Source organism: Ammospiza nelsoni, chromosome 6 (genome assembly GCF_027579445.1).
Source record: "Ammospiza nelsoni isolate bAmmNel1 chromosome 6, bAmmNel1.pri, whole genome shotgun sequence".
Taxonomy (NCBI): Eukaryota; Metazoa; Chordata; class Aves; order Passeriformes; family Passerellidae; genus Ammospiza; species Ammospiza nelsoni.
This window is the reverse complement of record NC_080638.1, coordinates 12,457,361-12,484,902: the sequence shown is the minus strand read 5'-3', so window position 1 is coordinate 12,484,902 and position 27,542 is coordinate 12,457,361. Positions and strand designations below refer to the sequence as shown.

Sequence of the window (27,542 nt, the reverse complement as noted above, 5' to 3'; positions counted from 1 at the left end):
AGCCCCTTATTATCCTATACCCCCCTTTACCTTGAACCTCCCTTGAGCTATATCCACTGGGGATATAGCTCCATCCTACCCTATACCCCAGCCCTAGGACCAGGGCGGTATGGGGATGATCCCAGGAGAGGAGCATCACAGTCCCCCCCCCTTTTCCCACCACATCCTTATGCACACCTCAAATAACAGTTTCATTTTATTAAAGTTGATGCAAAAACATACCAATAAATAAAAGAAATTCCCAACAGTTCCATGTCTGGAGGAGGCAGAGAGCAAGGGGGTGTCAAGGCCACACACCCCAGCTCTGCTGCCCACCCACTGCCCACAAAAGGGACAATGAGGGGACACGCCCTTTGGCACTCCACCTCCCTGAACCGGATCGTTATGGAAAACCAATGGGTAAAACCAGCACCGCAGGGCGGGACCGTGACACTCCTGGCGATGTCACCTGGACTAGGGCCGGCAGTACAGGCGCTCCATGGTGGCCACGCTGACCTTCTGCTGGTAGTCCTCCATCCTGTCGTTCAGCTTCTCATAGAGCTGGGAGAGAGGCAGGAGTCACGAGGGATCCCACCCTGTCCCAGCACGCTCCCACGCCATTCCCCATGCCGGTACCCACCACGACACTGTTCTCGCTGGCACTGCTCTCCCGCAGCGCCTGCAGCAGCTGGTCTATGGCAGTGTAGGGAAGCCACATCGTGGGGGATGCTGGGGACAGAGGCACCTGGAACAGACAGGAACCCTCACATCACGTCCTCAGGGAACATCCCACCACACCCCAACAGCAGGTGAGCTCACCTCGATCCCAAAGTACTGGTGCCCTTTGCCCAGCACAGCATCCACGTACTCCAGGACCAAATCCACGGCCTCCTCCAGCAGGTCGTAGTTCAGGTACAGGCGCAGCAGCTCGGCAGCATCCACTTCCTGCCAGAAAGAGGGAAACTCAGCCAGGGAATGTGACCAGGACTGGGACCACGCTGAGAGAACCTGCTCTGTGTCACAGACATGTTCTATGAAAAATCCTTTCCTTAGGATTTTGTCTCCTGAGAAGCTGAGAGACCTCAGAGACAAAATGTAAACAATGGTTTATCTGCTGCTGTGGAATGCAACAGGTGGATCTTTGATTGGTCTCATGTGGTTGTTTCTAATTAATGGCCCATCAAAGTCCAGCTGTCCAGACTGTCTCAGTCAGTCACAAGCCTTTGTTATCACTCCTTTTCTATTCTTAGCTAGCCTTCTAATAAAATCTTTTCTTCTATTCTTTTAGTATAGTTTTAATATAATATATATCATAATAAATCAAATCTTCTGAAACATAAAGTCAACATTCTCATCTCTTCCCTCATCCTGGGACCTCTACAAACAGCACCACAGCTCTGAGCCTTGGTACCAGGCACAGAGCGCCTGGCAGGTGCTCTGCAATGCAGTGAGGGTGACCTGGCAGCTCTGGGAAACCTGGAATTTTGGGGATTTTGGGGACAGCTGTTGTCACCTTGTAGCTGTTAATGAGCCAGTTGGGCAGAGGTATCCCATGTGCCAGGAGCTTGTTGATGACGCAGCGATGGTACAGGCTGTTCTGGGATGGGTAACGCTCCAAGTAGGATGACAGCAGCCTCCAGGCTTCATCTGTGGCACTGCAAGGAAACAGTTCCCAGTGGAACACGTGCCAGCAGCTCCTGCCCCATCTGCGAGGCCATGGTGTGCTCCAGGTGATGTGGGGACAGGGTGGAAGCACAGCTCTCCCCACATCCTGTGCCCACAGTTTAGGCCTTAGGGGTTTTAAGGACCTGAGACCCTCTGGATTTACACAGAGCTCCTGTCTCATCCTCCTCCTCCCGAACTGCGGAGATAAACCTACCTGGACTCCTTGGTGGTGACCAGGGCTGAGAGTTGGTTGGCTGCCAGCCAGTCCCAGGCCTTTGCCTGTGCTGCTTCCCCTCCCAGCTGGAGATTGATGCACCTGCACGACCAAAAGCCATGGGAAGGTGGGTTCCTCCAGAGCCAGCCCCTTCCCACCAGCATCAAAGTCCCTTACAGGACTATTCCCAACAAACAACCCAGCTGGACTGGCAGGGAAAGAAGGCTCTTGGGCAAGCTCTACGCCCAAGCCCCTGCATCCCTCCAGCCCTGCATCCCCTGAGGTGGGAGGGCACCGGACGTACTTGAAGGTCAGGCCCTCAAAGATGGGCGTCAAGGGCAGCTTGAAGGTCTGGCACAGGGTGATGGCTGAGTCGAAGAGCCCGGCCCGCACCAGCAGAGACACCGTCTCCTCGGGTGTGGAGTTGCCTGAAGGGGAAGAAGAGCAGGTAAAGCCTCCCCAGTAACACCCCAGTGCTCACAGGGCCCTGCCCTGTGTTACTCATTGAGAGATGCAGCAGCAGGGTGCCAGCAGCCTCCAACACCCTGCAGCAGTACTCCTCAATCCATGGCTGGAGGCTTTCCTGGCCTCCTGAGCATCCCATGAGCCCAGCAGTTATCCCTGAAGGGACTGGACAGAGCAGCTGTGACCCACAGAGCTGTCCCTGATGGAGCACCAGCTGGGGAGGGACACAGGTAGCAATACGTGATAGGGAAATGCTGCTGCTTAGAATCCTTGAATTGTTAAGCTTGGAAAAAGATCCCCAAGATCACTGAGGTTAGGGAGAGGGCAGTCTCATCACAGGCCTGCATCCAAGCATACATATTCTGGCAGCACAGAAACTGTGGCACTCGGCTCCCTGCGTCACCACTCTGCCCTCAAAGCAGCTGTTCCATCCTTTCCCTGCAATCCCACACTGGGAAATCACCTCCTCCTGACATTTAGAGGGGAAAGATGTGGACATGTTGTGTAACTTGTACCAGAGATGCTAAAATACTCCAGGTGGGAGAGCTACACCTTCTGCTTCCCAGAAAGGAACAACTTTCACAACTTTTTAACACTGTTCCATGAAGCAGCACTGTCCAGGAAAATAAATTATTCATCACTTAAAAAGGTTGAATTTCATGATCTTGAAGGTCTTTTCCAGCCTTAATAATTCTTTGCTTCCATTATTTCCAAAATGCCTTTTTTGTCCCAACTCAGAAGCTCATCCCACCCCCACTGCAGACAACCAGAGCTCGAAAAAGCCAAAAAAAAGGTGGAAAACTTCAAATTGGCTCTCCTGATCTGCATCTCAGGCCCTGCTGAAGTCAGTGTCTGGATTTCATGGTAGGGATGAGAATTTGACGGTCCCTAGCAGCTTCTGGGCTTGCCTCTGGGACAGGACAGAGTGGCTGAGCCCCCCTCACCTGCCACAGCTGCTGCTGACACGTCATGTTCCACCAGGGTGAGCCGGATTCGTGCCAGCAGACATTCCCTCTCCAAGTCCTCCAGCTCCAGGATCTCGATCTGGCGAGTGCCTGGAACAGATGATACTGGGCTCTCAGTACTTCAGAAAGGGCTCTGGGCACTGTGCAGAATGTCATGGAATCACAGAATGGTTTGGGCTCGAAGGGACCTTAAAACTCATCCACTTCTGTGGGCAGGGACACCATCCACTAGACCAGGTTGCTCCAAGCCCTGTCCAACCTGACCCTGGACATTGACAGGGATGGGGCAGCCACAGCTTCTCTGAGTAATCTGTCCCAGGAGCCTCAGCACCCTTACCAAGAATTTCTTACCAACATTCCATCTACACTCACCCCCTGACAGTCCAAAGCCATTCCCCCTTGTCCTGGTGCTCCATCTCCTGTCCAAAGCCCCTCTCCAGCTCTCTTGGAGCCCCTTTAGGCACTGAAGTGGCCCTGAGGTCTCCCTGGAGCCCTGGTAAAAGCATCGCTACACCCCTCTGCTATCCTAAGAGGATTTGTACCCCAAAAAGCACCAAAGGAATGATTACGATTTGCTGACTCTTCCCCACTCCCTTGACTGTGCTTATGTCCTTGATACCATTGTCCTGCTCCTCCTCCTCCAGATGTTAGATAATATTTGGGAACAGCTGCTGCTTTGCCTGCCAGGCACACGCCACAAAAAAAAAAAAAAACCTCTTCAGAAAAAGCAGGTTTAAAAATACCTGACCTTAAATTTTCCTGCTGGAACACTGAGGATAACCTGATCCCACATCCTGGGCTGTGGCAGACACAGGCAGAGCTTATTCCCAACAGGATTTTCAAAAGCACAAACAGCCTTGAAAAACTAGAAATTGCCTCAAAAAGCTGGTTTTGTTTTAAATTACAAGTTACTTCCACTGGAAAAAAAAAGTGCTGTGAAGGCATCAAGCTGTTAGGAGCAGGCACAGAAGCTCCTTGGGGAATAGCTGCTCCCTTGGGGAAATTGCTGTATTCCTTGGGGAATAGTGGCAGCTTGTTGTTGGGAGACACTGGGAGATTTAATGACCTTAAAATCCCCACACATTATTGATCTGGTGGACGCAGGAGCTGCCCTGAGCCATGTCCCAGCTCCCATGGGAGCTGCAGAGAGGCTGTGGAAATTCCAGAGGCATGGGAAGGACCAGGACTGGGCACTTACTGGGAACAGCCATGCACTCCCCATCGTGGCTCCTCTTCGGGGATGCTCCTGGGCGCTCGTACTTGCAGGAAAAATCAGAAAGAGAATTTATACCCACCTGGTTTCTGAAGGATAAATCACTGATACAATAAATCCCAACAAGAGCTCTCAATTTCAAGCCTTGATTTGGACCAGGGAAGCTGTGCAGTCCCTTGGGAAGTCAGGTTAGTTTATCCCAGGCTATCAGGAACATCAGGATCAGGTGACCAGGCTGCAGCCACCACCTCCCTGAGTCCTGACTGGGATTTGAAACACAACCCCTGGGATTTCAAACACAACACTAACTCTCCTCTGGACTGGTATTCCAGCTGTTCACACTCCCCAAAACATCTTCTGTCTTCAGCACAAGGTGATATACTCCCATACCTATCCATCAGCCCATTCCCAAAAGCTATCCCACTTTCCTCCTGCCCTAAAAAGGGGGGAATGGCACAAGGGTGATGGATAGGGCCAATGAGCAGAGCAAGACAGCTGGTCACAGGCAGCAGATAAGAAGTCCAGCATCTGTGTTCCCATCAGAAAGGATTCTGGAAGCTCCTTTTCAGGAAGCTCAGCATTCTCACCACAGCCCCGGAGGCCGGCTGCACTATCCAGGCGTATTCCGGGCGGATCAGGCGCAGGCAGTTGATGGCGGCCAGGAAACAATTCCCCTGCTTCTGGAGCCCCCGCAGCGTCCGCACCTCCCTGCCCAGCCGCATGCCGTACTCAAACATCACCGTTCCAGCTGAAAACAGGGAAAAGCCATCAGCCACCAGCCTGGAGAGAGAGGCCACACAGCTGGCAGGGCAGGGAAAGGGTGTCCCAGCAGGTGGGCAGTGCAGGTGCATCCCAAGCTTTACCTTTCCGGTAGTTGTGCCGGTACACGTGGAAGGCATAGAGCAGCTCGTAGTAGTTGTGAGTCATCAGATCCACAGCCCGAGCGTGGGACTCGATGATCCCAACAACCTGCAGCACACAGAGGCTCCAGTGGGTCCATAATCCCCTTTAAAGGGAGGGTGTGCCCCCCACAAGCCGTGATCCCAGTGCAGGATTACCTCATTGTGCAGGTTCACGTAAGGAAATTCCACCAGGTCCTGGAGCTGGGATCGCTCGCAGAGAACCACCACTAGCTGGCGTAAGCAGTCCAGCTGCCTGCAGAGGGAAGCACAACCCTTTGGAGGAGCAGGAATAAACCCAGGAGGAGGAACAAACCCGGGATTTAAACCACAAACAACCATTCTGTGACACGCTCCTGCCTTCCAAATGAGCTCTGCAGGGTTTTTCCTGGCTAAGAACCAACTTAAACCTTCAAGTTTCTCCTGTACTGGAAACAGAGATCTTCTGGAAAGGCCTCTCAGGAGGGCAATCTCCCTCCCTCAATTAGTTAAAAAGCATTCCTATTTCTCCCCTGTTATTTTTCTCTGCTAGGATAAAGCTTTTCCTACCCAGTTCACTTCCCAAACTGAAATCTCAACACTAAATCTTTTTATTAAGCAAAATCAACTAGGCTCCTACAGCTTCTAAACATACAATGCTACACACATGATCCTTCAGTCTCTTCCTTGCTTTTCTTCCTCTCATTTTCCTCTTTTGAGAGGGTGCCAATCACAGGTGTCCTTCAGATGAACATCCAAAAATGAATTCTACATTTTTAAAGCCACCTCTACACATTAACTTAACACAGCAGTCATGCCCTTCCCTAAAGTATGGTTTTCCTTTCAGTTTCATGGAAAAATGGGACCATGGACCTCCACAACAAAGATAAGCCTGTCACCTACCTGCTTGGATCTGGGTTTTGTGTTAAGGCTACATAGGCTTCACTGTTGTGCCCTAAATCCAAGTGATGTTTGAAGATGCAGGTCCTCAAAGTAGCCTGAAAACAGCACAAATCAGTTATAAACCCAGCAAGAAGTTCCTGTGGAAGAGGTTCCTGAAGAAACAGGGAAATAAATGGCTGTACCTGGCTTCTCCAGTCATCTGCTGATTCCATGATGGCCAGGGTGGCCAGCTCAATGACCAGCTCTGGCAGACCCAGCATCTCCAACAGGCGAAGGACCTGGAAGGCAGGAGGGTTTGTTTGTTTGTTTTTTTTTTTTTTTAGTTTTAGGAGCTGTTCCTGCCCCTAAAGATATTTAAGGGATTAGACTTGAAAGGGGAATATTTGGGTAAACTGCAGGGATCTGGATGAAATCCCAGCACGACAGGACCAGATTGTAGCTTCTCTGGAGGATTCACCTCTGTATATGGGTGATTTTTGAAGCATTTCAGCATTAATGGTTAGTTTTCTGGATCCTAATTCCAGGGAATCCCTCACCAAGAGCCCAGCTCCAGGCTTGCAGCCTGCCTGAACCACAGCATTATGCAGAAGATAGATCTTATCTCAATTTAAACATACTCATTTTTAATTTGCCTCAGAGGTTAGTAACCCTTGCCTTAGGCAGCATCTTACATCGAGCCTGGACATGCCTGACTTCTGCTTCCAGCAGCTGGATCTCATCCTGCCTTTTTCTGCTGGATAACCAAGTCCTTAGCTATTAGGAAATCAACAGGTGGAAAGTACCTAAATTTCACATACTCAGCTTGTCATCACCCCCAAACAAAGAAAAGAAAGCACACATTTCACATTCCACAAGCTAAGTTTTCTGAGGCTCAAGTCACTTCCCACAAAGGCAGGGATGGAGCAGGAATTCCCTCTCCAGCGTGGGAGGACTTGGTGCCAGTTCAGCTGCTCAGCACTGTACCTTGTTGTAGTACTGCAGGCGGGGCGTGGAGACCACCTCGCCCTCCTCGGGCTGGATCAGCCTGTCCAGGAACTCCTCCCTTCCCACCTCAGAGGCAGCTTGGCAGAAGCAATCCAAAGCCTGGAAGCAGACCTGGAATCAGCTCGCTGTCCCCTCAGGTGACTGATCCACCTGCTGTACAGGTGAGGGGACAACACTGCCTGTCCAAGCCTGTGAGATCTTCCCAAGAGCAGATCACACCGTGCCGCTCCAATCCCATCTCTTCCCAAGGGGATGGGATTGCTTGGGAAGGCTGATTCCTGTGCACCTCCCCCTCCCAAGGGAAAAGCCCCCAGACCCTGGGAAGGAGATGAGGGAAGGCCTCACCTTGTGTCCTTCCCCCATGACCAGGTAGCACCTGCCCATCATGAAGCAGCAGGAGCCCATGTTCACGTGGCACCAGGGCTGCAGCAGTCGGATGTATTCCTACAGGAAGGAAGGAATGGGAGATTGGACTCAGGTCAGCACTCACTTGTGATCTGCAGGCAGCCAGGACCACCAAGATTTTGGTGGCTCCTTTAGCTACCGTGCTCAGAGAAGTCCTGCTTCTCCAGCTTGAGGGCCGGTCTTTCCAGCCCCAAAGTCCCTTCGATGCACTGATCATGAAATCCTGGAATGATCTGGGTTGGAAGGGACCCCTTAAACCTATCCAGCCCCACAGCCCTGTGAAAGCCAGGGACACCTTCCACTAGACCAGGTTGTTCCATGCCTTGTCCAGCCTGGCCTTGGACTCTTCCAGGGATGAGGCAGCCACCACTTCCTTGGGCAGGCTGTGCCAGGGCCTCAGCTTCCCTACAAGGAACGATTTTTTCCAATATCCCATCTGGCCCTGCTCTCTTTCAGTAGGAAGCCATTCCCCCTGTCCTGTCAGTTCAGGTCCTTCTCCAAAGCCCCTCTCCCGCTCTCTAGGAGCTCCTTTAGGCACTGGAAGAAGTTTCCAGGAGACCTCTTTGCAGGCTGAATGTTCCCAGCTCTCCAGAGCAGAGCTGCTCCAGCCCTGTAAGGGGGAGATATCCCCCACATGCTCCTGGGAAAAAAACTGCTCTAAACAGCTCCAGTGTCTGTGTGAAGAACTTCAGAAACAGCTCCCAACACACCCAAAAATCAGACAGGATTCTTCCTACATCCTGTTGCAGGGACTGCAGGGGAGATGTGGACAGAATGTGGAGGGCAGAGCTAAGGCTGCAGTACAATGGGCAGGGCAGGTACTAGAAGGGGAATACCCGTGCAGGAGAAGGCCAGCAGCCAAGGGAGCACATGGATTACAGCATATGGGAGGGAGTGCTGATGGCACTGAGGGCACAGACAAAGTGAGATGACCCAGCCTGGGCCTGTGCCAGCACAGCATCCTCGTCATCCTTGGAGGAGCAGCCATGTCCTGCTAGCAGGGCCGTGGGACTCAGCAGGAATTGGGAAGAGAAACCAGGACTTGGAAGCCAAGCCACCTCTACAGGTGCACAAACCACCAGCACCTCTTGCCTCACCTTTGCTGGCCATGAGTCCTCTCAAAACCACGTGGTGACGTATCCGGAGCACAGATTCACTCCCTGGATTAGCAGCTACAAGGGATAAATCCTGCTCCAGCTTGTCACACACAATGAGCAACACTGAGAGCTTTGGCCCATGTCCCAGCCCCCTGCTCTGCCACCAGACTGCCCCTGTGCCCGTCTGCTCCTTGCAAGGAGCCTCCTGTACCCCCCCAGTTTGGGTCACCATGCTCACAGCAAAGCTGTTGTTATCTCCCTGAGGTCAAGGCACTTAATCCAAGTTTCTGTGAGCGACTGGGATCAGGGAGAGGAACAGAAGGCAGTGGGGAGGAGGAGGAGCCAGGCTCTGCAAAGATAAAAGCCTGGAGGAGACACCAGTGAGGCGAAAGAAATGTGAGGAGATTCAAAGCCTGCACATATGCCAGGAGGGAGAATGATGCTGCTCCAATCTTGGCATTTCCTGGCTCAAAAGCTCTGAAGAATTGAAATTCTTCTCTCAATTCTTCTCAGCAGCAACACAAAAGGAAGCAATTCAGCCCCCAGGTATGAGGGGCTGCGAGGATAAAAGGTTCTGCTGAAAAACAGGTCACTAACAGCCTGCCTGGCCCGCTGCCTCCAGGAATGCCCAGACAGGGATAAAGCTGCACATCACGTGGAGCTGCCGACAAGGAATTGTGCAGGTCAGAACTCGAGCACAAGCAACTCCAGCTGCCAAGAGCACAGGGAGAAAGGTGGAGGAACAGTGATCTGAAATAGAGCAGTCTAAAACCCCTGGAAATCAGGAGTTCACTGTCCCTGCTACTGGGATGCCAGGAGCAGCCAGGGATGGAATGATGGCAGGTGTTTCTCACACTGGGTTTTTATTAATAAGGACATTTAAGAAATAAATCAGTCCTTTCTGGACTGAAGAAATCCTTCTGAAGCCAGGTCCCATGGGCAATCACAGGCAGAGGTGGTACAGGAAAGGCTGTGAGCACACCAGCTGCCAACAAGCTCTAGGATTGCTGGGATATTCAAACAGGCTCTGCAAAGATGTTTCAGGAGTGCAGCGTCACGCGGTCAGACAAGCCCTGGGAGAATAAACTCCTCCAAGGAAAGGGAATAGCATAAACCTGACTATCTGGATGCTCTTGAAAACAGATGAAAGAGAAAATGCTGAAGATGATTGCCCCATGGCAGGGGAGTGGAATGAGATGAGCTTTAAGGTCCTTCCCAACCCAAACTGTTCTGGGATTCCACAATCCTAAATCACTCCCCATCAAACACTCTGTGGCATTGTCTCAACTCAGAGATTAGGGGTGGTGGTTTTAAACTAAAACAGGGGAAATTTACACTGGATATTGGGAAGAAATTCTTCCCTGTGAGAGTGGGGACCCCCTGGCACAGGCTGCCCAGAGAAGCTGTGGCTGCCCCATCCCTGGCAATATCCAAGCCCAGTTTGGACAGGGCTTGGAGCAACCTGGGATAGTGGACAGTATCCCTGTCCATGGCAGGGGATGGAACTGAATGAGCTCTGAAGTCCCTCCCAACCCAAACCATTTCAGGATTTCACAACTAGGGGAAAGCAGAACTCCAGCACTTGGAAGGATGATGTTTCAGGGAGGTTTCCAGCACCTGTGAGAGGCTGGCATGATGCACTCACCTGGAGCTGGGTGTACTGACAGCTCCCCATCAGGCACTCTGGGAAGAGGAAGCTGGGATTGCTGGGCCATCTGAGCAGAGGTTAAGGAACACAGGACAATCCAGTCTGGAAGCCAACATGCCTCTCATGCTCCGTTTGTGGGGGGGGAGAGGAGAGAAGATTAAGCTGCTCTTTATACAAATCATTATTTTGTAATAAGATTTATCCATATTAGAACAAAATCACCAGTACATCTAATCCCCAACTCCTGTTACCCTTCCAAATCCCCCAGCATCCCACCCCACCAAGTCAAGTAGTGAGAGCTTAGGGGCTTAAAGTCAAAAACTCAAATCCTTTATCGTGCACCTAAACAGGATGAAATCTGTGAAATCTTAAAATACCCACAAATCCCATTAATGCCAACAACCTCACTCATTCAGGAGGTTTGTCTTGGAAATTTGGAGGTCAAAACCTGATTTTGGAATGGCAGGAGGCTCAGTGGCAATGGATTCACAGCCAAGGATACAGGAGAGGCAGAAAATCAGTCACTATTGAGGTGATCAGGTGGGGCCAGTTCAAACTTGTCTCAGCCAAAGAGGAGGTGTTTGGTTGCAGGAAGAGTCTGGATATGATGTGCTTTCTGGCCACTTCCTGAAAGAAGAGCTCCACGATCGTTTGAGGGCCGGACACTAAAAGTAGAAATTAAAGGAACAGTGAGTAGAGAGGCTGCAGTAGAGATGCCAGGTTTTCCACCCTGTCCTGTGCTCATCAGCCCAAACAGCACAGATTAAGTCAGGGCAAACCAAAAGCACGTTCCACACTCCAACTTGTTGGTTTTGGATTTCTCCTGCTGTCTGGTTAAGTCAGAGGGAGCAGCAGGAGATCAAAGTGCCCCATCCTGCAGTGTTTATTAACCATAGCTCAATTAAAACACACAAAAAAAGGGCTCTGCTCCCTCTCCACTTCTTATTCCCAGCCCAGCTGCAGCTTTCCAGCATGACAGGGCTGAGGGAGTGCTGAGCTGGCTGTTCCATTCCCTCTCTCCTCATTCCAGCACCCCAAAAATCCCCCCTCACTGACTGTTCCCAACGCCTCTCCCTGAGCTGCCACCTCCTTCCCTACGTTTCACATATTTCTCCCCAAAGAACAGTGGCCAAACAGGACTTTCCTCACGAGCCAGCCAAGAAATAACCCACGACACCAGCACACACAAAGGATGTTTTCAACTTCCCTGACATTTCCAGCTGCCTCCTGCACCCAGACTCTCCATCAGGGAGAGCTCAGGCTCTGAGGATCACCAATGTCAGAAAGTGGAGGAATTTCTTTCCCAGCTCACACGTGGCATTGCTGCCTGTTTGTCCCAGATTTCCCCAGCTCCCTCTGAAGTATCTCAGCCTCCAAGTGCTGACTAGTCACAGCAGGCTCTTACCTGCATGTTTCCTTCCCATCCCTGCTCACCTCCTCCCTCTGGAACCACTTCAAGGCCCACATTTCCCTAATTAAGCAGACTTATATTCTCCCAATAAAAAACTAACCCAAAAGTTACATCTTTACAGCAGAACTTAAAAAAATATGAACCAAATATCAGCTGCAATGCTTTGGGAAGGTATTTCCATATTTTTAAACATGTTTTGAGCAAGTACTTCTACATTTTCATGCTTCCCTGAGCTGCTGCTCTTGGTTGCTGTAGGGTAAATGGTGGCGAGCAGGACAGGTTAGATGGAACAGGTTGCTCTGAGCAACTCCAGCTAGTGGAAGGTGTCTCTGCCATGGCAGGGGGTGGAACTGGATGAGCTTTAAGGCCTTTCCAACACAAGCCATTCCAGGATTCTGTGACAGACCTGGTCTGAGCTACCACAGCCACTGTAAAGTACATGAGGGGTAAGTTTGGCTGATGCTGCCAGGGTTAGAATGACAAATTTTTGGCTCAGTGAGGCATTCCCATCCTTCTCAGGCTGAAAGTAAAACCTGAGTTCAGTGCTAAGATCCTTTGTTGTTGCTTTGTTGTTTGTGGGTTCTTTTTGGTTTTTTTTTTTGTGGACAGCCTGACAAACATCCCCACTTAAATCAGGGTCATTCAACCACACAGTCCATTAGCTCCCTGCATAAAGCACTTCCCTTAGGTGGCAGAGTCAGGCTTAAATAACTGAAAGGGAGAGTTGATGATCCGTGGACACCTTACCCAGTTTGTGTGGTGTCAGAGCAGTGGTGTCTGCTAACTCCAACACAGAGAGATGCTGCAGATTAGATTCCCTAGGGAAGAAAGGAGCCATCAGTGAAGAGACAACAAAACGCCTCCCGCTTTAACTGTGCTCATTGTTCAACTCCTACAGAGCACAGAACAGCGAGGCCTCACAGGGCAGATTTAGCACAAGGCAGAGTCAGCTCAGAACATGGAAGGGAAAAAAAACCCTCCCCAGTGCTCCTGGAGTGATACTCCCACAGGAACCACCTGCTTTCCACACCAGGAAGGGCATTTCAGGTGGATTAAGGAGGACCAAAGCCAGGTGAGGCAGAGACTCACAGCGTGTCCACGGGGACGTCGGAGGCCAGGCACTGGCTCGCCCACCGGATCAGGAAGTAGGACAGCAGCAGGGGAGAGGTGCGGTGCAGCAAGTCCTGCTGGGACTGGAAGAGCTGTCCCCCTCCCAAAACCATCTGCAAGGAAAGCCCAGAGCTTGGCACACTTGGTGCAACAGCAGGACAAGGACAACCAGAGAGGTTTGTGGCAGGCCCAGCTTGTCCCTTCTGCGAACAGCAAGGTGCTCAATAGCCTGGCAGAACTCAGCCCTCCCAGGGAACCAGCAGGAACTCTTGCCCCACATCTGGAAGTGTTCAAAGCTAGAGTGGAAGGTGCTTGGGGAAACCTGGCCTAGTGGCAAATGCCCCTGCCCATGTGAGGGGCTTGGAATTAAACAGTCTTTAAGGTCCCTTCCAACACAAAGCGTTCCAGGATTGCTGTCCCTGAGACTGAAACCATGGCTTTGCTGCAGAGATCACCTCAGGGTCTCCACAAGCTACAGCAAAGAGTCATAGGAGATGAAACAATCCGAGCTTTTGAAGGACACAGGTACATCAAGGTGGGAAAGCAGCAGGTCACATGCCTCATGGTCTGGGAGAGCCCAGCTCCAGAGGGCACCTTGCAATGCACCTTAAATGCTACCAGAATAACCTTATCCAGGAAAAAGGGATTTATTTTCAACCAGGAAACTGCTGGCTATTTCTAAGCAAATAATATTGGTTTAAACAAGGCTGTCCTTGTCTGGGGACTTGTTCCGCATCGCTGTGTCCATCCAAAGCAGCAGCACCTCGCCTCACGTGGCCTCAGGCCGGGTGGGACAGACCCAGACCAGTCCATCCCACCATTCCAAACACAGCTACCATCGTGGGGGCTGTTTGCTCTGGCTGGAGCAGCTTCCAAAGGGCTGAAACTGCAACCTTGGAGTGTGCTGCTAGAGAAGAGAGCTGCCATCACTGCTGGGAGAGGGACAGGGCACAGCTGGAAGAGCTGCATGTGTGCTGATTCACACAGGAGGAGGCTGGAATCCATGCCCTCCTCCCACAAATACACCTTGGCTTCCTGGATGTTCATAGAGGAATAAAGGGAATTAGGCTGCTTTGCTTAGGAAGACAAAAGCAGCTGGAGGAGAGAGCAGGACCTGCCCAAGCCTCGGGCTATTCCAACAGCCTTGTGGGATGAGACAGAGCTCCACCCTGCACCAGCAGCAGAGCCCCACAGGATCCCAGGTGCCAGGAGCTGTACTCACAGGATCTCCGAGGCGCAGCAGGAGCTGCTGGAGGATGAGCAGGTCCCGGCAGAGGAGGAAGCGCACGGAGCAGATCTTGGCCACCCCCCCGCACACCACGTGCGCCGCGGTGCTGCTGCCGAACAGCTGGGACAGGCTCATGCGCAGCGCCAGGTGCGGAGCTGAGGGGAAAACCACCCAGGTGAGGCAGGAGCCATTCCCAGGATAAGGGCACTTCCTAGCGTTTCCTAGAAGCTGCTGAAGAGCTTTCACCTCTTTCCATGTCAGCGTCAGTCTCGTAGTCCATCTCTCGGATGAGCAACCCAATGGCATGGATGGGGTTCCTGATCTCCTGCAGTTTACTGTGGATATCCTCCATCACATTTTCCCTGCAACATCAAAAAGAGCCTCATCATCATCATGAACAGCAACCTGAGGTTCCAACTGAAGAGGGCTCCCTTACGCTCCCTTCCAGAGAGGATCAGTATCTGATCAGCCTGGACATTCCTAACTGGAATCCTTGGCTAGCTTGTGAGTTTTATTACAGTGCCTGCAGGGACCAGTCTATTTATTCCACTCCCTCGGGCTATCAGGAAATAACAGCCAGATAGCTGGCATTCCACAAGGAAACAATTTGGGTTAGCACAGGAACCACACAGGACCACAAGGTTTGACCAAGGCTCTGATCTCTCCCTTCTGTCTCCAGGCACCTCTTTTCACACCTAACAGGAATTTGTGCCTCCTCTGCTCTCAGGGTTGTGGATGGAAGACACTGCCAACAACTCCAAACCATGGTTGTCCCTATCCCTGGAAAAGTCTCCTGCAGCACAGGGCAAGGAGCCCACACGCCCTTGGATGACAGGCAGGGACAGCTCTGGACAATCCCAGCTCAGCCACTCTGAGAAGCTTCTGGAAAACCCATCTCCTTACGTGTCATTAGCTATCAAGTCCTCCAGGATCTGCTCTGCAGCCTTTTCTGGAGGCTGGAGGCGGGAGCAAGCCATTTCCATGATGAATGCCATTTCCATAGAAATTGACTCTCCGATCAGGCGAAGGCACTGGACAAGACAGACAACATCACGAGACATCTCCAAATCTGCAATGAAAGAATCTAACTGTGTATTTTCCAAGAGATTTCCAAGGGAAGGTGGGAAGACCATGCAAAAGCCAGTTAGTTCAGCTCCTATCACCCAGGTCCCAGCTCCCTGTGCCAAACCTTCCCCAATAACAATGAGGCTGAATTAAAGCTCAGGAGTCAACAAGGGAAAGACTTGAGCTTTATTATTCAGAAAATAAAAAATGATGCAACAATAAAATACCTAAATTCCCTCCAAGGGATTTTTTCCAGCCACAGGTTGAAAGAAAATAAGCAGCACAAAAAAATATATCCTGAAGAAAACGGCTCAGCTCGGCTCTGCAATCCTTTATGGGTCAGATTTTAAATTAAATCCCATTTTTTGAGCCCGTGACTGTTTAAAACAGCCAGGGGAGGAACTGCTGGGGCTCCTGCTGAGGCTCCCAAACCAGCTCAGGCCTCCAGCTTTCCTTCCCTCTGCTCCACAAAAAGCTCAACCAAACAGATGACGATCCCACTTCATAAAAATATATAAAAATCACTCAAGCATAAAAATGGAGCTTAGGTAAAATTTTCCATTGCCTTTTTCTTAGTGAAACGGCATTCCAGGGCCAGCAAAGCACAGAGGGCACTGTGGTGACAATATTAATGACATGTTTTCCATACTCTGGCATTCACTTCCTGGACACAAGGAACAGCACAGCCCCTTTCCACAGCTGATGTGAAAACATTTCATAAATCCTGGAACGGTTTGGGTTGCAATGGACCTTAAAGCCCATCCAGTCCCACCCCCTGCCATGGGCAGGGACACCTTCCAATATTCCCAGACTGCTCCAAACCCTGGACACTCCCAAGGAGTGTCCACAGCTTCTCTGGGCTCCTGTGCCAGGGTGTCCCCACCCTCACAGGGAAGAATTTCACCCAACCCAAACAATTCCATGATTCTACTGGCAGCCTTGACACTATTTTCTAATTGCTGGTGTGAGCATGATGGCAAATTTCACAAAATAAGTACGCCTGCAAAACCAAAATAAAACTATTTTCATGCAGCTATGGATCAGGAGCTCTTCAAGGGATCTCTATGGAGATCTCTGACAGGAGAGAAGAAACTCCTTGTATTCTCACCTTCAAAGATGGCAGCATCATCCTCAGTCAGGAGGCGCTCGTTGGAGAGGAGATAGAGATGATCAACCAAGGAGCAGGGCACAAGGAAGGACATGGAGCCCTGAAAGGTGAGGAGAAAGTCCTTGAGCTTCCCAAATCCTCTGCAGAAACTTGTTCAGGGAACCTCACCCCCACCCAGCCTCACCTTCTTTAGCAGGCACACCATGCTGGTGTAGGGGTTCAGGTGCAAGGCCAGGGGCCTGGAAAGAGCTTCCTGGTACTGCAGGCAGCAGGCATAGAACTTGGACCAGAATTCCACCTGCAGCTGCCAAAACTCCTCTGGGGAGCACTCGTATTCTGTCACACTGCCCTGGAACTGGTGGAGGCAAAACAAGGGATTCAGGAACAGCCAAGTGAAATAAGAGCAGGATAAAACAAGGGAATTGAAACACAAAAAGAAAATAGGGATCTCTCAGGTAGGTCTCCTAATAATTGCTATTTGGAAGATAATCCCTCTATTTTGGATTCTCTTCCAAAATGATGTGCAAGTGCTCTGCAGGGGTGGTCTGGGCACCACGGGATGGGTGCCCAAAGTGCACACAGGGAGCAGAGGCAGAACAGCCAGGATTCCAAAAACCCAAGAGGAAAAGAAAACCCCAGGCAGGAAGGATGAAGACTTGTACTTTTTTTTTTAAAGTTACATCATTCTCTTTGGAGAAAAAAAGGATAAACTGAGGTGTGGGATCACCTGGCATCTAAAATATCATGACACCACATACAACACAATATCCTGGAAGGAAAATCCATCTCACCTCATTTTCCACAGCTAAGGTGACCTCTTTCCTTAACTCATCCCACGTCAGATCCATGTGCCTCTCAGTTCCTTGAGAAAAGATCTGCAAAGCAGCACAAGAAACTTGGGTTTTAAGGCAAAATAAAAGCCTCACCAAAGGTTCAAGCAGCACTCAGTGAGGTAAAGCAGGACAAGAGCATCAGCCAGCACTTTGTGGGATGGAAGTGTTAAAAAAAAGGTCTGGATGCTAAATTTGGGATACATGGATGTGTGGCAATGTGCAACCACCACAGCTCAAGAGATTTAAAATGTGTGTGATGTGGCATTTAGGGAGGTAGGTTAGTGGTGGCCTTGGCAGTGCTGGAGGGAACTGTCAGACTCCACCATCTCAGAGAGCTTTTCTGACCTTACTAATTCCATGACACATCCTGACAAACAGCACCACAGGGCGCTGAGTCCCCATTCTCCTGGCTACATCAGCAGGAACGAAAAACAAGCTCATCAACTTGCTGTGCTATCCAAGGGGGGAAAAAACCAATTATCTGGATTCCAGGTTCCATCTCCAGCTGTGGGCACACAGCAGCTGCAGCCCAGCAGCCACCAACTCACTCCAGGGACTCCCTATGAAAACAGGCCTGGCAAGAGCTCCAAGGAATCTTGCTGCCTCACATCTAAAAGAGGATGAACAGAGAGCATCCCAAATTCCCTCTCACTTACCTGCAAAGCCTTCTGGATAGCTGCATTAGTGAACCGGCCCGGCATGAAGAGATATTCCAAGTAGATTTCCTGCAAAAAGATCGTCACTTAAGGAAGCTCAAGGATGAGGAGAACATTTAAGCTGCTGTTTCTGGTCTTTCCTCCCATTATCAACATCATCCCCTGGATCTGTGTTTCTGTCCATACCCTGCTCCAGCCTGGGATCAAAAATGGCTTCCTGCACACTCCTGACTTTGTTTGTTCCCATTCTCTCTCCTGAGTGACCTCGTTATTTTTGGCTCACCCGGGGATCCTGATCCTGCCGGACCGTCACCTCCTCCTCAGGGAGTGGCTGCACAAACACCTGGTTCCACTGGCCTGCAACATTCCTGCGAGGAAACAAACCTGGAATCACCTTGGCATCCACCTGAACCAAACCTGTGGCTTTCATCAGCAAAAACAACCCTCTGGTTTTTCTGGGTTCCACACCCTCTGGGTGTGGAAAAAGAGGTTTGTGCAGTGACAAGGGACAGATTTTGGCAAGAGAGGTTAACTGTGGCACTCCTGGCCATAAACTGATGGAACACTTGGTTGGAATCCTTCATTTAATTCAACATTCTCCCCATCCCTTTAACTCACAGGCAACTCTCAGACTGACTAGTAGCTTCTTCTCCTAAAATTTGCACACTCACAGCATTTTTCATCCACTGTTCAACTCCCTGATTCTGCACCAAGCCATCCTCTCAGCTTCATATTCAGGGATGATCCTTTCCCATCACCATCTCCCCAGAACATGTTTTTTCCTGGAAGGGAGCACCTGGTTGTTTTGAAGGAGCTGTGGGGAAGCACAACGCTCCCTCTGCCATGCTCAAACTCCACTTTCAGCAATCCTGCTGCCTGGATTTTTACATTTTCCATGTTCCAACAGCTTGAGTATAAATTTTTAATTTGAGGAGTTCTATCAGGGTTTTTCTGCAGTTATCCCAGTGATCCATGCCCAAAACTCACTGCTCAAAGTTGATGTATTTCACAACAGTTTGGTTCTCCTCGTTGTGCCACAGTGCCCAGATCTCGGCCGAGGTTAAGGCAAAGTCAACCAGAGTCTCCTAGGAAAGAGGAAAAGAGCCAATTTCCTTTCTTATCCCCAAATTAGAACACAGAGAAAGGTGGGTACTTAACAGCAAAACATTCCCCTGTGAAATTTAACAGGCTTTGGGAATTGTTCAGTCTGGAAAAGAGAGGGCTTTGGGGTGATCTAATTGCCCCCTCCAGACAGGACAAGGGGGAACAGCTCCAAACTCAGAAAGAGGAGATTCAGATGGGATATTGGAAGCAACTGTTCCCTGCGAGGGTGCTGAGACTGCCCAGAGAAGCTGTGGCTGCCCCATCCCTCAAAGTGTCCAAGGCCAGGTTGGACAGGGCTTGGAGCCTGCTCTAGTGGAAGGTGTCTCTGCCCACAGCAGGAGATTGGAACAACAAGAGGAGCTTTAAGGGGTTCCTTCCAACCCAACCATTCTGTGACTCTGGGATTTAAATCCCAAAGTCCAGGACTCCTCCTCCTGGGGGCCAGGCCCCAGCTCTCACCTGCGAGGAGAACAGGGAGGAGATGTGGTCAAGGCTGTAGCGGTTGCTCTCAGTGCTCACCAGCTGGAAGACACAAAACTACAAACACACCTCATAAATCATTTCCGGAAGGACTAAACCAACACATCTCATGGAGTATCACCATTCCAGTCCATCTCACTGCCTGGTGCTAGGGGTAGCAGAACCTGAAGGACAAGAGAGGTGAACTGAGCACACCACTGGACCCTCTGCACAGAAATCCTGGCTTCTCCCCAAGGACAATCATCCCTGCCTGGACCCGAAGGACTCCCAAGTCTTTCCAAACACTAAACTTGAAAAACTGTAAGACCACCACACCCAGCACTACCAGTGACCACAAGATGTGGGAAAGCCCCAATTTCTCAGCTGCAGGCCCAGCTCTGCATGTTCTTCCCAGAGCAGAGCACTCGTAGGACAGCAGGACTCATGTTACACGCTCTTGTTCTGTGTGGGAATTCCCTGGAGAAAGGGATAAGCTGTCCAACAGATGAGCCTGGTTTGTGCTGTCCTTCCTCTCCTGCTAAATTTATCCTTCTCCACAAAAAGTTCTCCCCAAGTTGCAGAAGCATCCACATGCTCCCAGGAGCCTGGTGTAAACACACCACCAGCATTTCCATGCTCCTGTTGGACCTTTCCTTTTCCCACGGCACATCCACTCTTTCAGAGCGGAAGGTAAACAAGAGAACCAGCCCTCGTGGATCAGTTTAGTCACACAGGGAATTCCACTCCCAGAACTCAGGCACACATATCCCCCAGTGCTGTGTGTGGGGTGGGGGGGGTGGGGGGGAAATGTTTATTTAGAAACAACCGATCCCTCCAGAGGGCCACACATGAAACTTTTCCCTTTTCTTGCCTTCCAAACCCAAGCCCTAGGGGAATGACTCCTCTTCCCAGAGGCTGAAGAGCCCGTGGCTCTGTACCTGCCCTCGCTTGGGAGCGTGCATGTAGACTCCCAGGTAGAGGCCCAGGGACTGGGAGAAGGCCAGGCGCAGGCGGTGCCCGGTGCCGGCCGCCAGCCGCAGGTCCCGGCTGACCGGCATGAACTCCAGCAGGTCCGCCACCATCAGGCACATCTGATCCTGCAAACAACCAAAGCAGCAGGAGGGCAGCTTAGGAAATAGTCTGGATTGAGAAACTGCTCCTCTCCTTCCCCTTCAGAAAACATCTGCCCAGAACTTTGCACAACAGACGTGAATTATGGCTCCGTACGCTTACCTGAACCACTCCTCGGCTTCTCCCAGCTCACCTGGGCCCCCTGCCCACCAATCCCACGGGCTGCCAGAGCCCAGGCATGCAGGAGAAAGCTTCCCCTCCCTCCCAGAGCACATTCCAGTGCCACTGAGCCGTGAAAGCACTGTGCTGCTCCATTAGCTCTGGCACTCAATATCTGGAGCGAGAGGCTTTTATTAACTTCCTATTGACAAAGACACTTTCATTACTGCTGTACTGCTGAAAGCAGGAGAAAATCCATTTGGGATGGCTCCTTGGGCTTCAAAGCACTCCTGCCTGCCTTCCCAAATGCTCCAGTAGGTCTGGAGGAATGTGTATCCCAGGAATGTGTATGCTGCAGTTGAGACAGCCACACATACATTGCATGATGGTACACAGAGTATCACCATACAATACCAGAAGACTTCAACCCATACACAGTAATAACACCCTACCACATCAGAAGGTGTCTGCCCATACAGAGCAACATCATCTCACCTCCAAAAGCTGCAAGCCTCTGCCCTTGTCCTTCAGCCCAACCTTTCATACCCTTCATACCTGCTGATGCACTGCACCTGTGAACCCTCTGCTCCCTTTGGTGATTGGTCAGTAACCCCTCAGCACTCCCTGGCTCAGCACCTCCAACACTGCTCACCTGCCTTTCACAGCTGCAGCCCATTGGGGATGGGGCTCAGCCACAGCCCCACTCCCAATTCCCACAAACTGTGTGCCTACAATTCCCTTTTTTTTTTTTTCTTTTAAATAAATGCTATGTCTACTATTTCTCTACAGGGCCTTCGCAGAAGAAATAGTAAACATGGTACAAGTATCTGTTTTGTAGGTTCCACCAACTCTAGAATGCATCCCTGTACTAACCCTGATTCACTCTCTAAACTTGCATATTATTAAAATCTTTATACTTACATTTATAGAATATTGACAATATCAATAGCAACAAGAATAAGCCAAAGGCCAAAATACCAGGATATCAACAAAATCAACAGCTATACAACTCCCCCCAATAGCTACACAACCTTTAACAATATCAATAATTATACAGCTATATAATTCCAAGTTACAATCCTTTTACAATTGTTAATAAAATAACAGTGAAATCAGTGTAGAATGGATAAAATGCGAGCACAACTCTTTGTCTACATAAAACATATTTTGTAAATACATTTACAAAACTAGATCTAACATGGATAATATGCAAAGACAACCATCCAGTAATAAAAACAAGAACAAATTCCAAGGCAGAACATTGCCTAAGCTGCAAACAAAGCACAGCAAAATGGGAAACACCAGGAAAAGTTGAGCTCAAGTCACCAGGTTGGTTGAGGGCTCTGTCATTTCCACAGCTGGGCTCCCCAATGCCACTTCCATTTACCCAAACAAGGATGATTATTCACACAGAGGATATGGAATCACTCCATCCAGGCACTGTGCTCTGAACTTCTCCCTCTGAGAAACCTGCTGGTACCAGTGCTTGCACTCAAAGACAGCAGGGTCCCCTGAGGGGCTCAAGTGGCTGGATGACTGCAACTCAGTATTGTTCTTTTCCATAGTGCTCCTATCCAGGGAGCAGTTCCTTCCCACTGTGCACCACAGGTATTCCAATATCCTCTCCACACAATGTAGTTAGGAATACTTGGGTCTTTCAAATATCCAGGTTTACAATAGAATTCAGTATAGTCACCCATACAGCTTGGTTTATTCAACCCATTTCAGCTCAATACTGTTTCTGCCCATATCTTCTTCTGATGCTGTACAGGACACCAGGCAAACTGGGGGGCTTGTCCACAGCCCACTAAGACAGGTGATTGTTGGAGATCCTTTCAACATATAGAAATTTGGGCATTTGTATTCCACAGTCTCACCTCGTTGATATTCTTGCAAGGGAAGACAAGAAGCTCTGCACTGTGAATAGCTGGAGGTGTGCCACGTCCCCCAGCTTGTCCTTTGCAGCCCTGTCCACGTCCCACAGTCTTTTCCTAACTTCTTTCCAAACACTAAATGCAGTACTTGCATCAGTCTTAAAATCTTACGACTTTGCCCATAGTAAAAGACTAAAAAAGGAATAGTCAGTAGTCTCAACTCCTTCTCTTTTCCACAAAGCTTTCCATGTAGATAAAACACTCTGTTCTTCACTTGGTAAGTTATTTCCCATTATGTCCCCAGCAGTTCAGCTGTACCCCAGGTACAGTCAAAATCAGTCTGGTCCAGACCAGGCAGCTTCTCCTGCTGCTCTCACCACCAGGCTGGCTCTGCCTCAGGCTGTACCTCGCCCTACAGCCCAATCCTGAGAGACACCAGGGTCACCAAAGGTCACAACATACAACACAGCAGAGGCTGCATTTGAGAGGGCCACTATACACAGAGTATCATCACACAGTATCAGGAGGCTTCAACCCATACAGAGTATCACCCTACCACATCAGAGGGCTTCAGGAGCCTGCCCATACAACATCACCTCACCTCAGGAGGCTGCAAGCATCTGCCCTTCTTGTTCTTCAGCCCAACCTTTTAATACCCTTTATTGCTGATGCACTGCACCTGTGAGCCCTCTGCTCCCTTTGGTGATTGGTCAGTAACCCCTCATTACCTTCAACACTGTTCACCTGCTTTCCACAGCTGCAGCCCATTGGGGATGGGGCTCAGTCACAGCCCCACTCCCAATTCCCACAACCTGTGTGCCTACAGGAATGAGGCTGGGCAGGAAACCCCTCACTTCACAGACACTGCTACAAACACACACCACGACTGTTCTCACATATTGTCCCAAATCCCAGTGTGCAGAAGCCACAGCCACAATTTAAAGGCAGATAGAACCACACTCATCTGTGATTCCTTGGGCTTCGTTTTGCTCCCCCAACCCCAGGTTCTGCTCACCTTGTAGGACCACATGCGGAGCTTGTGGTCCTGGCAGAGGGCGAAGAGGAAGGCATCGTGATCCAGGCAGTGCACCGAGAGGCTGACGGGCACATCCGAGGGGCCGCCATCGCCTCTGGAAAACCAGAGGTTACATCAACACCTTCAAAGAAAGTTCTCCATCCCTGCAAGTGCCCAAACCCAGCCTGGACACTGGTCTAGTGGAAGGTGTCCCTGCCCTAGGCAGGGGGTGGGACTTGATGAGCTTTAAGGCCCCTTGCAACTCAAGCTGTTCCAGGATTTAATGATTCTAAAATCATGGCAGTTGCACAGATCCAAGGCAGTGGGGCTCTTCCATTGTGCTTAAATCCAAATAAATCACTAGGTGAGATCAGGAGAAGGGAATGTTTCAGCATCCACAGAGCAGAGGATCCACCACACCAGCGACACCAAGTTCTTCACTCGCTTTGGTGGAACTGAAGCAGATTCCCATTTCCCCATCCCCAGCCTGGTACTTGCAAAACACAGGTAAAGGATCCAGAGGGAAAAAAGGATCCAAGCAGTCCTGGCATGGATCCTGCCAGGCCCTGACAAGGATCCAAGAAGCCATGAGCAAGAATCTTGACAGGTCCAAATGATGCCTTAAGTTTTAGCTTTCATGTTTTCCAGATTCCATACTGCATCAGTATAGAACTCTGAACTTCATATGAAATGTTAGCAAGTTCTCTTCCCAGTTCAGTTAGACAAAGCAGTCCTTTTCCAGCCCAAGAACCAAGGACACCATTGCAGCTTCAGGCCCAAAAAGTATAAACAGCAGCAAATTGAGGAGAGCAATCTGTAAGGATGGATCCTGCTAGGATCCTGGCAAGGATACTGCCAGACCCTGGGCAACACCCCCACAATGGCCAAAGTCACTCAGGGCACCAAAGGACTCACTCCCACTTCCAAGAAAAAGGCTCTAGGACTCAGCTCTGCCCCCTAAGCCACCCTAAAGATCCCAACCCACCATGGAGCATCCGTGTGATCCCCACGTAACCTCTGCTCGTCAGGAACACGCCTGGCTCCTCAGCACCAGGGCAGAGTAATCCCTAATCCATGCTGGCTGCGAGCCACATCCTGGGCAAATCCTTGAAGGCCAATTACTAGAGAACATGTTCACAGACACATGGAACAGCAGGACCCTGCTAATCCAGCATTCCACTCCCAACTTCCGTATTCTGATAGCTCCTGTGACCCCCTTAACTTTTTTGGGTGGAGTATTTATAGGGGCCTGTGTGACTCAAGCTAAAAATTCCAGGTGAGGGGATCCAAAAGTCAAAATTAGCTCAGTTTATCCATCCCCAGGCACTCACCTGATGGCAGTTGGCATCCAGCCTGTGAGGAAACGCTGCACCACCGAGCTCTGCTTCAACTCCACAACAGAAACACTTCCTTCAAAAACAAAAGGAAAATCAAAAATGAAGATCAAATGAAACTCCAAGACAGGAGAGGGGTTGTAGTGCCCAATCCTTACCAGGAGCATCAGGAGGAGGCAGCTTGAGGACAAAGATCCCTCCTGAGGCAGAGGGAAGGGCAAACAGAGCCTCCCCCTCACTGCTGAGCCAGGCTGCAGAGGCCACGGAGTTGGGAGCCAGCCCTGGCACGCTGGGAATCACATAATAATTGGAGGGATCCCTGATGTGGATCTTGCTGATATCTGTAAACACGGACTGCACTTGGCTCTCTGTTATCAGCTCCTGTGGGGAAACAGGAGAAAACAGCCTCAAGTTGAGCCAGAGGAGGTTTAGGTTGGATATCAGGGACAATTCCTTCATGGAAAGGGTTATCAGGCACTGGAACAGGCTCCAGTGGTGGAATTCCCATCATGTAGGATGTGGTGCCTGGGGACATGGGTGGTCTTGGCAGTGCTGGACTCCATGATCCTAGAGGATTCAATAAAACATCAAATTCTTAGCACAGGGAAAAAAAAAACCACACCAGATACTGATGGAACAGCAACTGTCTCCTTGATAAAAAGGAACTTTTCCAGTAAAAAATCTCTGTCATAGCTCAGAGAAAACTGCTGCTGACACATCCCAGGAAGAGCAGCTCTGCCACAGCACAGGGTCATCCCTTGGGAAAGCTCCCCAGAGTTTTAAAAGCAAGAGAGAAGCTCTCCAAGAGAGGAGAGGATCCTGGTAAAATCAGGCACTAGAGGAAAAGTCAGAGCAAATGGGGAGAAGTACAGAATCCTGCAATGGTTTCAGTCAGAAGAGACCTTAAAAACCATCCAGCTCCAACCCACATCCATGGAATGATGATAAATGTGACATAAACCCTGCCTAGGATCTATCTGCCACATGAAATACAGATTCCAACCCAGACAAAATCAGCCTGCAGCCTTTTCAGCTGAGGAAAAAAAAAGACAATCCAACCAGGAAGGGCTCTGGAAAAGCTGAGGCTCAATCCCAGCAGCAGCTCAACTCCAGTGTCATGGACACCCAGCCAGTTCCTGAGCAAAACACGGCTAAATTCCCCAGACCTCCACTTTTCTTCTTGTTCCCGCTGTATTTTGGGTCGCCTACCCCTTCCCAAGCCCTTCCTGTGCTGACAGGGACCCCTGCCCCGGCCCCCGGCGGCATTCCCGGCACTCACGCTGCGGTAGAGGCGGGCGGGGTGCGGGAGCAGCAGGCGGTGCACGGTCTGCGCCGTGAGCAGCAGCACCACCAGGTGACTCTGCACCTCGCACAGGTGGATCCCGCCCGGCAGGAACGGGCAGCCCTGGATCCGCAGCCGCACGGCGTTGTTCAGCAGGTTCACGTCCAGGGACTCCTCCACCAGCTCCACCGTGTCCCCCGACGTGCTCCTGCGGGAACAGAGGGGCAGAGCTGAGCATGAGGAGGGTCTGAGAGGGGAGAGATGAGGATGAGGAGGATCTGAGGGAGAGGAGGGTGTTAGAAGGGTGAGAAGGGAGAGGTATGGATGAAAAGAGTCCAAGCGAGGCAAGGCGGACGGGGGCGTGCACTCACCATCGCACCCAGCGATTCCTGGTGGCGGCCCCGAGCTGCGCGCTCTCTTGGTAGCAGAAGCCGCCGGCGCTGTCGCTGTAGCGGCCGGCGGGGAGCGGGGCGATGCCGGGGGGCACGAAGCTCAGCTCCTGCGGGGATCGCGGCGGGGCCCGGCCGGCCGCGCTCAGCTCGAGGCAGCTCCGCGCCGCCAGAGCCGCCGCCATCTTGGGCCGCCGCGTTCCCGCCTTGGCCGCGCGGGGCACGGCGGGAAGGGGAGGGAGCGGGCGCCTCCCGGCGGGCGGGAGGACGGGGGCAAGAGGGGACAGGACGCCCCCCGGCGGGCGGGAGGACGGGGGCAAGAGAGAGAACAAGGGAGGAGAGAGGGGCTCGGGGCGGGAGGGTGGGGAGAGGGTTTGGGGAGATGGAGATGTGGGAAGGGGACTATGGGGAGGGGAGAATGGGGAAAAGGTGTAGGAAGGGGCTACAGGGAGAGGGGAAGAGGAGGGGCTATAGGAAGAGTGGATATGGGGGGAAGGTAAAGGAGATTTGGGAAAGGGTTTTGAGGAAGGTCTATGAAATTTGGGGCAGGACACTGGGGAACAGGACAGGAGGTCTGGTTTAGTGGGGGCGTGTGCCCTCAGCAGCACCCACCCCGGCAACTCCTGACATCCACCTGTGCCCATACATCATCCCAGGGAAGCAGCCACTGCCGCCTTCCTGGGCATGTCCAGCACACCGGACCCAGCACTGGCAGAGCACATGTTCCCATACTGGTGTGGGCAGTGGGGACCCCACCATCCACAGATGCCACACGTCCCCCCACAACACCACACAGTGCCAGTGCCAGCGCTGGGCCTGGCTAGGCTCCCGCTCCGCTTGGAACAATCTGGCCTTTGAGCGGATCCAGGGCCGGCGCACGAGGCGCCCGCCTGCAGAATGGGCCCATTCTGGTGGCAGGTGCCATGAGGGGCCGGGGGCTCCAGCTGGCCCCCAGCTTTACTGGGGGGGGTTGGAGCCCAGTTGGATTTGGCACACAGTTGGATTTGGGGGCTAAAGTGTCACAGTAG

At 51.2% G+C, this 27,542-nt stretch overlaps 1 protein-coding gene across 2 annotated transcripts; it reads right to left on the bottom strand.

Annotated features, from left to right (window-relative positions):
* Nucleotides 1-195: 195 nt before the first annotated feature.
* NUP160 (nucleoporin 160) lies at nucleotides 196-26,709 on the bottom strand. 2 transcript variants are annotated; one of them, XM_059474220.1, is made up of 35 exons: nucleotides 26,497-26,709; nucleotides 26,123-26,333; nucleotides 25,002-25,224; nucleotides 24,841-24,919; nucleotides 23,510-23,624; nucleotides 20,329-20,487; nucleotides 19,391-19,468; nucleotides 18,815-18,912; nucleotides 18,111-18,195; nucleotides 17,828-17,896; nucleotides 17,130-17,213; nucleotides 16,523-16,693; nucleotides 16,339-16,438; nucleotides 15,069-15,234; nucleotides 14,412-14,527; nucleotides 14,160-14,320; nucleotides 12,917-13,050; nucleotides 12,575-12,645; nucleotides 10,919-11,081; nucleotides 10,414-10,483; nucleotides 7,612-7,710; nucleotides 7,246-7,365; nucleotides 6,465-6,560; nucleotides 6,283-6,377; nucleotides 5,560-5,656; nucleotides 5,365-5,470; nucleotides 5,089-5,249; nucleotides 4,487-4,547; nucleotides 3,268-3,378; nucleotides 2,163-2,286; nucleotides 1,859-1,960; nucleotides 1,493-1,634; nucleotides 799-924; nucleotides 620-724; nucleotides 196-540 (listed from the first exon to the last, which is right to left on the bottom strand). In XM_059474220.1, the coding sequence occupies exons 1-35, from the start codon at nucleotides 26,697-26,699 to the stop codon at nucleotides 454-456; spliced, it is 4,188 nt and encodes a 1,395-aa protein (XP_059330203.1). In that variant the 5' UTR covers nucleotides 26,700-26,709; the 3' UTR covers nucleotides 196-453. The 2 variants fall into 2 exon arrangements, with proteins under 2 accessions (XP_059330203.1, XP_059330204.1); XM_059474221.1 differs by lacking the exons at nucleotides 23,510-23,624; nucleotides 24,841-24,919; nucleotides 25,002-25,224; nucleotides 26,123-26,333; nucleotides 26,497-26,709 and adding an exon at nucleotides 21,947-22,082.
* Between the last annotated feature and the right edge of the window lie 833 nt (nucleotides 26,710-27,542).